At 43.0% G+C, this 12,111-nt stretch overlaps 1 protein-coding gene across 2 annotated transcripts; it reads right to left on the bottom strand.

Moving 5' to 3' along the window:
- Window positions 1-1,702: 1,702 nt before the first annotated feature.
- On the bottom strand, window positions 1,703-12,107 carry GPS1 (G protein pathway suppressor 1). Of its 2 annotated transcripts, none has more exons than XM_042025693.1 (14): window positions 11,980-12,107; window positions 9,397-9,489; window positions 8,875-9,056; window positions 7,917-8,081; window positions 7,613-7,748; window positions 7,380-7,457; window positions 7,034-7,094; window positions 6,575-6,660; window positions 5,976-6,070; window positions 4,759-4,864; window positions 4,337-4,417; window positions 4,072-4,209; window positions 3,719-3,853; window positions 1,703-2,994 (listed from the first exon to the last, which is right to left on the bottom strand). In XM_042025693.1, exons 1-14 carry the CDS (start codon window positions 12,010-12,012, stop codon window positions 2,920-2,922), a joined length of 1,464 nt encoding a protein of 487 aa, XP_041881627.1. In that variant the 5' UTR covers window positions 12,013-12,107; the 3' UTR covers window positions 1,703-2,919. The 2 variants fall into 2 exon arrangements, with proteins under 2 accessions (XP_041881627.1, XP_041881628.1); XM_042025694.1 differs by lacking the exon at window positions 11,980-12,107 and adding an exon at window positions 11,309-11,571.
- Between the last annotated feature and the right edge of the window lie 4 nt (window positions 12,108-12,111).

Genomic DNA, 12,111 nt, shown 5'->3' with positions numbered 1-12,111 from the left:
CAAGCTGGTATTTTCCTCCCTCACCCACTGACACCTTTCAGCCAATAGCAGCTCACAGACGACGCTGCACCAGTCATGGTCCATAACCACCTCTTACAGACCTCCCCCTGCAAAACCTGGCAGCACAGACCACTGTGCTTGACAAGTTCGGGGCAGATAATTACCAATCACCCCCAACTACTCTAACACAAATCTCATAATGGCAGTTTCTACATTACCACTAAAAGTGATTGTGCTAATTAAAACTGCCTTGGCCAAAAGAACAAGGTTCTTTCCAACTGTTTTTCCTTTATTCCTAGCAAGGTCATGTAAAGAAAGCAGGATTTGCACTGCATGAGGAACCTGTCATGACCTACCACTGGCATTTCCTTAACAAAAAGGTGCTGCACAAGTTCATGAAATCCATATGAATTAGTTCCTCTGATCATATCTTAGACATACCAACATGCTACACATCTCACAAAACTTCATCCACGGAATGACCTTGGTGGTCACAGGGAACCACTGAAAATTCATTCTATGTGGGTCACTATTTTCCCATTTATTGCTTGCGAAATTACATAGAATTTAAGGTAAGAATAATTTTTACTGGGGGAAACTGCTTATGAATGCAATTTACCTAGAACTATATCCATATCGTGTTGTATTTTGTGGGGTTTGGGACTTGCAAGCAGTTAGGACTGAGGCAGGTGTTGGACAATGTCTAGAAGAAATGTGCTTGGACAGCCCTGACTCCCATCTAAAAGATCCTAAAGCAACAGCAGCTTCTTTCACAGGCTAAAGGAGACAGTTATATGCCAGTAATTCTGCACAAAGCATCCACGATGCCAATGCAATAAAAGAGAAATGCTTGATCACTCCCAAAGAGGCTGCAAGCATTTTTTCTGGGTGGATGAAAACTTACCACCGCTGCCCATGCTAAGGAATGGCGTCGGGCCACAGCCAGAGCTGGAAACTGCTGTTGCCACCTTGTGGGGCCCCTTGTGGCTGCTTAGGGATGGTGTCTGGAAGAACAGACTCTAGTCAGCTCAAGACATCACTGACCACTGAGGAGCCCTGCAGCAGAAATCCTCCAGTAAGGGACAGATGTCAGTCAAAAAAATCCCGAGAGTGGAAGCACAGACTGGCATGGTGCACTTCACTGGGATGCAAAACCATCTTCTAAAGCACAGAGTGTAAGATCTTTTCCTTATAAATAGTAATACTGGCCCATTTGGGGAAGAAAACAAGTAGCATTTTAGGACTGAAAAGCTTTCCTTCAGCACAAACAGAAAGCATTACAATACTTTCCCTGCATTTCTTATAAGGATGTACAGCAATTTACCCAAGGACTCAACTTGCCTTTCTCACTAAACTGGCCATCAGTGATGCCTGACACCAAGTTCTTCCCTCAGAAATGGGAGCATTTTTCCATGCCAAATGTAACCAAAGACCTCACAGAAACTACTGGTTCCATTTTCAGCACCTAAGTCATAAAAAGCATGGAAAGCCAGGAGAGACCACTGTTGCTACAGGAATTTTGCTGTTCGAATGTTCCTTCAAACTGCATTTTCTTCACAGTTCATCCAAGCTACATCTCCAACCAGATCGGAAAGCAAAACACAATGGCCCTAGGAAACATAATGAAGCTTAGCAAAAAATCAATGGCTTGAGATCGAAATACCTAAAACCCAACTTTAACATAAAACTCCAAATACTCAGAAGCTTTTAAATCCTGCTATTTAATGCACTAGATATAACAACTCATTTTTTTTAAAAAAGCATGAACACATTAACAGTAACATCTGTAGTCAGTTGCCAGACCAGTCAGGGCTGGAGTAAAATTCTCAGTTTGCCTTATGGATTGGATGAATACAAGGCTGCAGTTGACTTCAGAAAATTCAGTGCATATCTCCTTTCATGAACACAGGAAGAACACACACACACACAAACACCCTGGGCTGCCACCTTTAACCCCTTTATAAAAGGAAAAGCAGAATAAATGCACCTGGAGAGTGGGCACCTAGACTGACTCTTTTTAGCGCTTCCACTATACTTGAGTGGTGTTTTATGGCATTTATCCATTCTACCCAAAACAACTGTTGCACATGTGGGGAAGCCATCACACACTACGGCAGTAAGACTGGGCAAGCAGCAATATTTGCATGAAGTAGAGATTTACTGCTATGATAACACTGGACCCCAAAGCTAGGTCACACACAAGTGGGAAACACATCAGGAAACAGTTCTTTGAAAATAGAAACCAGAGGCGGGGAGGGGGGGGGGCGGGGAAGAGAGAGAGAGAGACAGAGAGAGAGAACCTGGCTGCAGGTAAACATAAAACCCTAAAATAAAGACGTGTGACTGAATGCATGGAAGCAATGTCATATTTTCTGGTGCAGGTGAAAATTCTCCAAGAGTTTCTCAAAGGAAATCTCGTCCCCCATCAGAACTCTAGCTCCATAATTGAGAGCAATGCACTTGTAAGTTTATTTGAAAACAGAAAGCTCAGCATTGCTCAAAATCAAGGCAATACTTTCAGGCCAGCAAAACTCATCTTATATCATGCCTGTCCATTCAACTAACTATTTTTGCAGCTTTGAAACAAGAAAACTAATAGCAGCTGAAAAACTCTCAACTCAGCATCTGTATGAATAACCTGACAGCTCTTTATGGAGTGGTGGAAGGAGAATGAAGGTTTTCTACCAAAACTGAAATGATGATCCATTTGCAGGGATGCTGTTTTTAAAAATAATTTCTTTTCAAGAGAATTGAAGTTATTGGAATATTCATATTATCCACCACCAAACCAACCCTGACTCTCTCAACCCGAGCAAGAAGGGAGGGAGATAGGGACAGTTTGTGAAGCTCAGCAGTTAGTGGGTGAGACACTGGGTACAGTCCTGAGGGACCATTTCTTTTGGTAGTGCACGAAGTTTTTCACATGTTGGTGCTCATTCTGGATTGGCTGTTAGCTGGAGTGAGCTCCCCTTGGCTACCTTCCCTCGGAGGAGACTGCAACAAGACCAAAACACATCCTAGTTAGTGATGTGTAAATATTCTGCAGCCTGCTTTCTGAGAGACAAAATGAAGCACAGGTGAAGCTTAGCAGGATGGCAGCAGGGGGAGAGCATACCCCCAGGTTCATTAATGATGATTTTGTGTTAACAACTTTGACAGTTCACAAAAACTTTTCCTAAAAAAGTCAAACCAGAACTTTTAAGCCACTCTTATTTACTATGTACTGGGGCTGTTGGCCCCAGAAATTGAATCCTGTCTGGAATTTAGTAATCACAGGGATTAATATACTATAGAAATTAACACATTCTGTGCAGATGGTCTATTCTCCTTAAAGTCATCCTTTTCAAACTGCAACCCAGAAGGAATACTCCTAACGACTAATGCATTTTTTACTTCCTCTGCTGAAAAAATTACTTCAAACAATCTTTGTTGAGAAAGTAAAAGATACGTCTATCAAGGACTGGACCAAAGGAATTATTCAGAATTAACCCAACCATATAAACTTCAAAGGAGATTCTGAGTTCTACAAGCAGGTTAACGTACCGGCTAGAAACACCTTATCTATTTAGTATTTACTATTGTAAGAATTTGTCCAATCAGGAACACGATAGCTTCATTCCCTTCCAGAATCTTCAGTTCACCAACTTTTAGTTTTAGTTAAAAAAAAAAAAAAAAAATCATAACATTGCCTTTAAGTCCCTATTTAACACGCCCATACCTTGACATGTATCTGGTTGCGCAGGACTGCAGCTCGCAGGATCATTGCTTTGGCACGGCGCTGAAACTCTTTGCCCATTAGTAAAGACTTCTCAAAAGTTGTACTGCGCTGATCTACATCTCGAGCATACAGAATCTGTAACCAATACAGAGAACTGTAAATGGGAGCTGTGCCAGGGTCCCACATCAGGAAAACAGCTAAGGCATTATGGAGCCTGAGGTCACACACAGCTCACCCCTACTGAACACACCAGGCCCAAGAGATGAATGCGCCTTCCAAGTGTCTCAGGAATGGAGAGTTTCTAATCTTAGTAAACCTGTTCAGTCTATAATCCATGGCTGAAATGCACTCACCTTACTGTGCGAGTCTATTCTGGCATTGATCAGTCCCTCCAGGATCAGCTGAGTGAGTTCATCTTCCAGAGCAGCCACTGTGGTGTTAAAAGCAGTGGCCATCTTGCGCATGTCTGCTGACACGTAGGGGCTGAAGTACTAAGAAGAAGAAAATATTCAATTGCCAAGGGCACTCTCCACCTTCTGAGAAACTAAGGGAAAAGCAACTGCAAAGAGATGGCCTATCTCCCTGTTCATCCACCTCTGGGATGACAGGAATAATTACCTGGATAAGGGCACGATTTCGAATCTGGGTATAAAGTGTCCTGACATGAGGTGCAAGGTACATATCTAGCAGCAGGTTGTCCTGTGCAAAACAATAAAGCAATAATCAGAAGCTGAGAAGCAATCTGGAAAAATACATTATTCCTGTGTTCTGAAACATTTATGCATATACACTTAAACCTTAAGAATATTACACTACAGCAAGACAGTATGATAAAACAAGAATGAATAAAAGAATTAGCAATACGTTTAAAACATTTATCATTTCTCTCTACTAATAAACTACTCCCAATTTCCATGCACCATGTCAGGAGACAGAAGAGCTGAACATATAGTATCTACTTTTGACAATCACTGCTTCTCACAAAAGGCTAGGCAAAGGGAAGTTTAGGGTCTGCTCTGCTCTGCTCTCCCGCAACTCACCTTCATCTCATCCAGCATCTTCAGGCATGAAGCATATTTAGACTCATAAAACTTGAAGATGATGTCACGAACCTGTGGCTCCAGCTCCAAAAACAATTTGAAGGAGCTACAGATAAAGATGGCAGTGATCAGACATTGGAACTCACCACTTAAATATCCCATAACCCCATCACTCCCAAGTCGCAAGGTTAAAAACTCTCACTACCATTCAAAGATTCCAAGAATTTACCCTCTAACAGACCAGACAGCCCATTTTCAGCAGGGCTGGGAGCCTGGAACACAGAGAGATAGAGCACAGCATCAGAGCTGTGATGAAGGAAGACAAAAGACTTTTGACGAACCAAGTAGTAGAAGTGTCTGTCCACACAAAACAAAATAATGAATATGAATAGGTCAAAATCAGGATACATCACCAGCAAACAAATGCCATATCTGTGCTTGCACTGTAGTCTGTGCTGGCCAGCTTTTTGTCCCCTTTCAAAGCACAGCCTTCATTAAGTACAGCATGCCATAGACACGTCAAGCATGCAAATTTCTCAGAGAAACAACCTACTGCGAGTGTGGTAAATCTTAGGGATGTACACTCTTACTCAGCACACTCCCAATTCTCCATCACAGATTTTTAAACCTTGGGATCTCACCCTATGTTTCAGCCCACAAAAAAGGGTAACAACCCCTTTTCCACAGCAATTTAAAATTACTGCTTCTGTACATCTAGCTGATAGGAATTCAGTGTCATTGCAATTCAATCTTTGACACACAAATATGCACTTTCTTTCAAAGACTATAATTCTCTTAACCTTCTATATGTCATAGTTAGATTACAGGCCAAGGTGTACTAATAATTACTAAATTGTTTTAATGATTAACACCAGAACAAGGAGCAACATGAAGGCAAATTATCCTAACAGCTGCCTTTGACAGAGGGCTGTGTCCCTCGATTTAATATCTAATATGAACTACTGATGGAGACAGACAACTGGGCTATGCAGATGCTGGATTTAACCTGGACGGGAAACTTATACTAAGAAAATTTTAGCTGTGATTAACCACTGTGTTTTAGACAGTGAAACACCACTTAATGCTAAAGCCAAACTAAGGCTCAGTGATTCTTTCTCTCCTGTATGAGAAATACTCCTGCCAGAATCCACTCTTAGCCAAAGTCCCATGTTCCAAAAGATGTCCAGTACATACAAACCCCTCAAGGCATCACTCACCTACTGGAGATAACATTTCGTTGCAGTTCCTGACGGTCAAATGTAGCAAGGGCACAGAGCCCACCATACACAGCCACATTGCTGGGAGATAATAGCTACAGAGAGAGAGACAGAGAGCTGTCACTGACTAGCAAAATGGCGTAAGGGTGGCATTAAGTCTTCTACCCCAGGCCTTTCTTTCATTCAGTGACAAGATTAGTCCTTATCAAATGCAGCGGAAGCACTCAGCTTGCTCCCACCCAGTGTGCGGGGTGACAGGGCCAGAGCAGTAACACTGCTAAGAGAGTAGACACCAATTTCAAGAGGTTTTGGTTGATTGAGCAACACAGAATTATAGATCTCACAGGTAACTCTTATGTGATCTAGAGTAGAACATTTAGAGAGGCCAAGAACAGAGACTTTAAAAACAAACAAACAAACAAAAAAACCCCAACACAACAACAACAAAAAAAACCCCAGCCAACCAGCACAGTTCACAGCACCACCAAACTATACAGGAATGCTGCAAGAATAACTACAATATCTGAATTTTACAACCTAATACTTAGAAGAATTACATCCCCTCCAAGACCTGCACACAGCGCCCTCTTGGTCCTCACCTCAGGGAAATCACAGTGATCAAATGATGCCAACAAGAAGCACTTTGCTGCCTGTTTGTACTTCCGGGCAGCTAGTTCAGCCAAGCCTAGGAACCAGAAAAAGTTAGTCCTTTTTTTATGATAGTATACAGACTAGGGAGAATTGAAAAATCTGGGGAGTAGGAGAGGCCCCCACATGGCTGCTAGTGCCTTTACTACTGAAGAAAAAGAAGATCCTCAGACTGTATCAAGCATCCTTTGAACTACATTGACTCACACAGGTATCCTCTCTGAAGAAACTCAGGGAGAGGAAAGAGATGGCAAAAACCAGCCAGCAGTTCTATCTCACCAGCTTCATTAAATTTTGCATGTCTGGTGTGAAAATACAAAGTCTGTCAAATATGAGAGAAAAAATAAACGCAAGAGCCCTATGGACAGGTAGAAAGACAGGCCATACAGGAAGCTGAAAGACTCACTCACCTGCTGCACATTTCAGTTTGGTGAGAATTGCTTGTGTCTGGCTATCTCTTTCTCCTCTTTGCTAAAGCATAAAACAAAGCAGTAGTTAGCAAACAGTATGAAAGCTATTTTGCTTACAATCATCCCCAAAATATTTCACCCTGATAATTAACGTGTAAATCTCAATGGCAAGAGGGAAATATGGTAAAACTGAGGACAGGGAAGTATCCGTTTTGACCTTGAGTCAGATTTTGTACACACATATTATGGGAGAAGTCATAACAGGGGAAAAGAAGAAATCACTTTACAAATTTTGGAAACAGAAAACAAAGGGAAAACTCATGCAAGCTACAGAGCAGGAGCTTACTTCTGCAATTTCTGGTGTAGACTCAGCCTTGCTTACATAGCTCAGAACATGAGACCAATTCTGGAGGTAGACACTGACCTGTAGAGAGCCAGAAACAGTGTGGAGTAGGCATGGATAAATGGCATTCCTTAGATAAGCCGCATCATTGCGGACACAGGAGCCGAGTACAGGGGAGTGACTTCGCAGCAGGTATCACAAAGACACCAAGTACCATTGCCCGCAAATCTTCCTACCTTGATAACATTGAGACACATGTTGATGACATGTTTAGCACTGGTGCAGTAATCACGGGCTCGTGAGTAACACTTGAGAGCATTACTGAGGTCTCCACAGTCCAGGTAATGATCACCTAAGTCATCATGGCCTCTCCTGGAGGATGGGAATTAAAACATCAATGAACTGTATGCTCAGAGAGGAACAAAGTCAGTTTGTTCTAAACAAGTAACTCAACACACTGACCTAAGAGCACATCCCATGTTAAGTGCATGGAGGAGCAAAATGCTCTTCCTTGCTCCAGCAGAGCCTTCTGCATCTCACCTGATACTCTCCTTGATGGAGTTCCCTTTGTAATTTTTCAGATCTGTATCGAGTTTCTCCAGTTTAAGAAGAGCTTTTTTGCGTGTAGCTTCAACCCAAGCTGTGTCAAGAGGAGGGGGTTCAATTCCACTATCAGGGACAGCATCAGGTGTATTTTGCAGTTCTCTGAAAGGAAAGTATTTGAATGAAGCTATTAGGCTGAAAACACTTCGAAACAGAGGTCTGCTATGTGCCTGGCATTGTTACCCTAACAAACAGTACTGCATACACAAAATAGACCAAAGAGAAAATAAGGGTAGTGGGGAAAAAAGAAACATATTGCTAAAATCTCCAGTGCAAAACAGTAACACGAGCATCACAGATGTTTACAAATACTTCACAAAATTATTCTAATGATCTTAGGATAAGCATACTGTCACACACATGATAAAGTCTCCCCACGCAAAACAGACAAGAAATCATCAAATAAGCATAGCAACAAAAATAATGCAAAGAAGGGAAGCGTGGATGGATAAGCGAGATATCAAAGGTTATCCTTAACAGCAAACCGGGGGTGGGGGGGAGAACATGGAGAGAAGAAAAAAAACCAAACCAAAATAAGGCAAAGAGTTAAATTAAGTTTTAACTTATGAAAACAAAAGCATCTAGAACACATCTCCATAATCTACCCAAGGAAAAACAAATATGTTCATTAATATCTGAGGCAGTTGCAAGGACTAAACTCACCTCAATATCTACCTGCAGCTTTTTAAAGCACAGAGATTTCAGAATGAGATAATGTCTCCTGTGCTTTATCTTTTAAAAAAGCATGAACACACATTTTACTGCTATTAAATTCTAAGGGCAAAGACAATTTGTTTAAGGTACATGCTGGTATTACACACAAAGTCCTCCACTGTGGCACATCAATCTTAACTCTGTCAGGAAAGCTCCCCAGGGTCCCATGACCTCTTAGTACCTTGTGGCCTCAGACAGCTTTCTGTGGATTTCTTCATACACATCAACATTGAAAGTTCTTTGGACAAATGACAGAGCCATCTTAAGAGCTTCCACCCGCAGCTGTGGGCAGTGATCAGCAATGAACTGCAGCCGCTCAATCCGCATCAGCCCACTGTAGCTGGATGCATACTGCTCCAAATCCTGCCAACAAAACCTGGTCTCAGAAGGTGAAAATGGACACGCTACATCAGGCTACTACACTGTGACCTGGACAGGTTTTCCTACAGACCTGACCCCCTCAAGGAGGGCAACACGACTCAAGTAAAAAATCAGTAAGATTAGTCCATATCTGCTTTCTTCAAACATTAGGATTTCCTCAGAAATATGCAGTACATTACAATTTACTTTTTTAAAATTTCAGTTGTGACACCTTTTGTTAAGACTAATCAGCTTTAAGATTTTTCAGAAGGGATTTTTTCAAAATTCTTAAAGGAAGAGACCACACACAAGAAATGTACCCACAGCCCTCAGCAGCACGTACCAGTGTGGGGTTCTCCACTACATAGTTGATATCAGGTGAATTTTGCTGATCTTCTTGTGGATCTACGTCAATCTGCATGGGCTCCACTGCACCCTAAAATATCAAAATTAGGTCAAAAGTAGCTTATTACATTTGAGCAGGAAATAACTATGTGATTCAATTTATTAAAGACTTGCTTAAATACATGTTAAATTCTAAAAATTAAAAAGCACTCCTCAGTCTTTTGATATGCTTAGGATTTTTCTCTAGCAACACCAACAGTTAGCATGATGCTTGGTCTAACGCAAGCAGCAGCATGGCTTAGCATTCACACAGAGCAGTTTATTTGGGTTGGTAAATTATCAAGCAAAACAGTGAAGGGGTCAATAAATCTGATTCTACAAAGTATCTGCGGCATGCATTCCATTTCCCTTCCCTGAGCAAGAGCAGGTGTTAACACTCAGCTCAAGAAGTTCCGAAAGACAAAACATACCAAAAAACTCACCACAACCTTTCAAAATTGCTTTAATGCTTAGAAGTAATATTTTAGGGGGGCAAAAAAGGCAAAACCTGTTAGACTTCTTAGAAGTATTAAAAACCATAAAGAACAGAATGCAGAATGGCAATTTCAGAGTTTCCAACATGGCAAGGAACAATTTGTCAGCACTGCAGAGATTTGCCATTAGTTGAACTATCCTACTGTAGTTTTCAAGTCCAGTTACTTAGATAGAGCCTCTTTTGCAGAAACAATAAAATTTTATTCTCCCAGTATATCCTGCACTGCTTTGAGCCATAAGGACTCACACCTATGCAGTGACTTCAGCACAGCTGCATCATTACAGCCCCTGAATGTATTCCAGGTAAGACTAGCTTGCTATCCCATTCCACAAACTAAACTGGTCTGCTAGCACAGAATTCTTTGTCTCCTCCTAGTCAAAGTGTGCTGAACAGTCCTCCTAGGAATTACCCATTTAAAGTGAGGAAAACTTAGCTGAATGTCTTCTTATGGAATACTAATTTTGTGCACATATTACACAAGCAACACTTGATTTGGTGTAAATTGCAAAAGTGGATCTCACAAAAGAAATGCCAACCACCTTGCCCCCCCACACATCAGATTATTTCCATATTTTTACTGATTTTACTGTCTGTTAAGAAATCAAAGATTGAGGGGGGGTTTTTTGACTGGGTTGATAGCTTGTTTGGTTGGGGTTTTTTTGTGAGAAAGCACAGGGCAGATCGAGATTTCCTATCTCTAAAAATTATACTCACCCACAGTCTGAGGGTCTTATTCTTTCACAAACTGGTACACACCAAATACATACCTCAACACTGAAATCTCCCAAAATCTGAAGTAAGAAGCAAGTGAAGCATAAAAACATTTGTTTCCTAGTTTAATAACCTTTCCATGAAGGAAAGGGAGGGAGGGCACAAAGGAAATTTTGATTGTCTAGATCACCACTCAGGAAAACTGTACATACAAACAGATAACTCACCATATGCTGAGACCATTACTTTTTCCACTTTTATCTACCTTCTATCTTTTCTTATATCACAAACACTAAGTGCCAAGGTTAGATTGTTTAGGCTGTGTTTGCCTACCATAGTAAAAACTCAGTTACAGACTCCTTAGAACACAGCATTACAAAGGTAACTGCAGTTCCAGCTGGTGGAACAGAACAACTTGTGTCTTGCTAAGCTGGGAGTCTACAGTCTGCGTTTCTCACTTAATTCCCAGACAAGGAAAAATACAAGTGGTCTGGAAGTCCCAGTAGGACAAGCAAACTCAGACACTTTCAAGCTCTTTATTTTGGAAGGAAGATGTAAGGTTGGCTTAAAAACTACTCACAAAGCAAATAATATAATAACCACTCCCCAAGATTTCCTGACGGGAGTGCCAACAGAGTACCAACGGGTACTCCATTGAGGGTACCTCACCAGGCCTCACACAAATAGATAAACTGGTGCCTGAGCTGAAGTTTCCTGCTGTACTCGGAAGGAAGAGGTGTGACCTATTGCTGGAGGGCGTGCAATACAGATCTGTCACTAATGAAGGAGCTGAGTTGGATGTTGAACTGTCCCTCATCCTCTCCTCACTTCCCAAAGCCTCGTGCCCTGACACAGAATTACTACTGCTAAAACTTGCAAAAGCTAGCCTTCGCGGGTACCTAGTGTAACCGACCCACTCGGCGCTCCTGGGGCTCTCCCCTGCACTGCAGACTCTCAGTTCCTCCTCTTCGGCCACCTCACCGTACCCTCCGCGACTACTCTAGCCCTGCCTACGGCACGTAGAACGCGGGAATCAAACACGGGGCCACTGCAGCGGCGGGGGACGCCACGGGTGCCGGAGGATGCTCGGCTGAGCGCTGCTTCTCGCGAAGGGCAGCGGAAGCGACACAGACGGACCCGACGGAAGGGCGAGCGAGGGCCCAGGGCCAGCCGAGAGCCGCTCCCTGCCCGTGGAGCCCAAGGCGGAGGCCTCACGGCGCCCACGGAGGCCGCGGTCGGGCCGAGGTCCCAGACCTCGCGTGGGAGCGCGGCAGAGCGCGGCAGAGCGCGGCCCGGCCCGGCAGGCCGGGCGGGCGGGACACAGCTGCCCCATACCTGCAAGTTAAAGACCTGGACGGGCAGCGGCATCCTCCCCTCACGCCGCCGCTTCCGGCCGCCCGCCCCTCCCACTCCGCTTCCGCTTCCGTTTCCGGGCCGCGCGTCGCGGCCAGGCCGCGGCCGACAGGT

Source organism: Corvus kubaryi, unplaced genomic scaffold, assembly GCF_017639235.1.
Source record: "Corvus kubaryi isolate FWS band 111438036 unplaced genomic scaffold, C.kubaryi_AGA036_p1.0 37272, whole genome shotgun sequence".
Taxonomy (NCBI): domain Eukaryota; kingdom Metazoa; phylum Chordata; class Aves; order Passeriformes; family Corvidae; genus Corvus; species Corvus kubaryi.
Note: the sequence above shows the minus strand (reverse complement) of the source record. Positions and strands in the feature narration are given on the sequence as shown.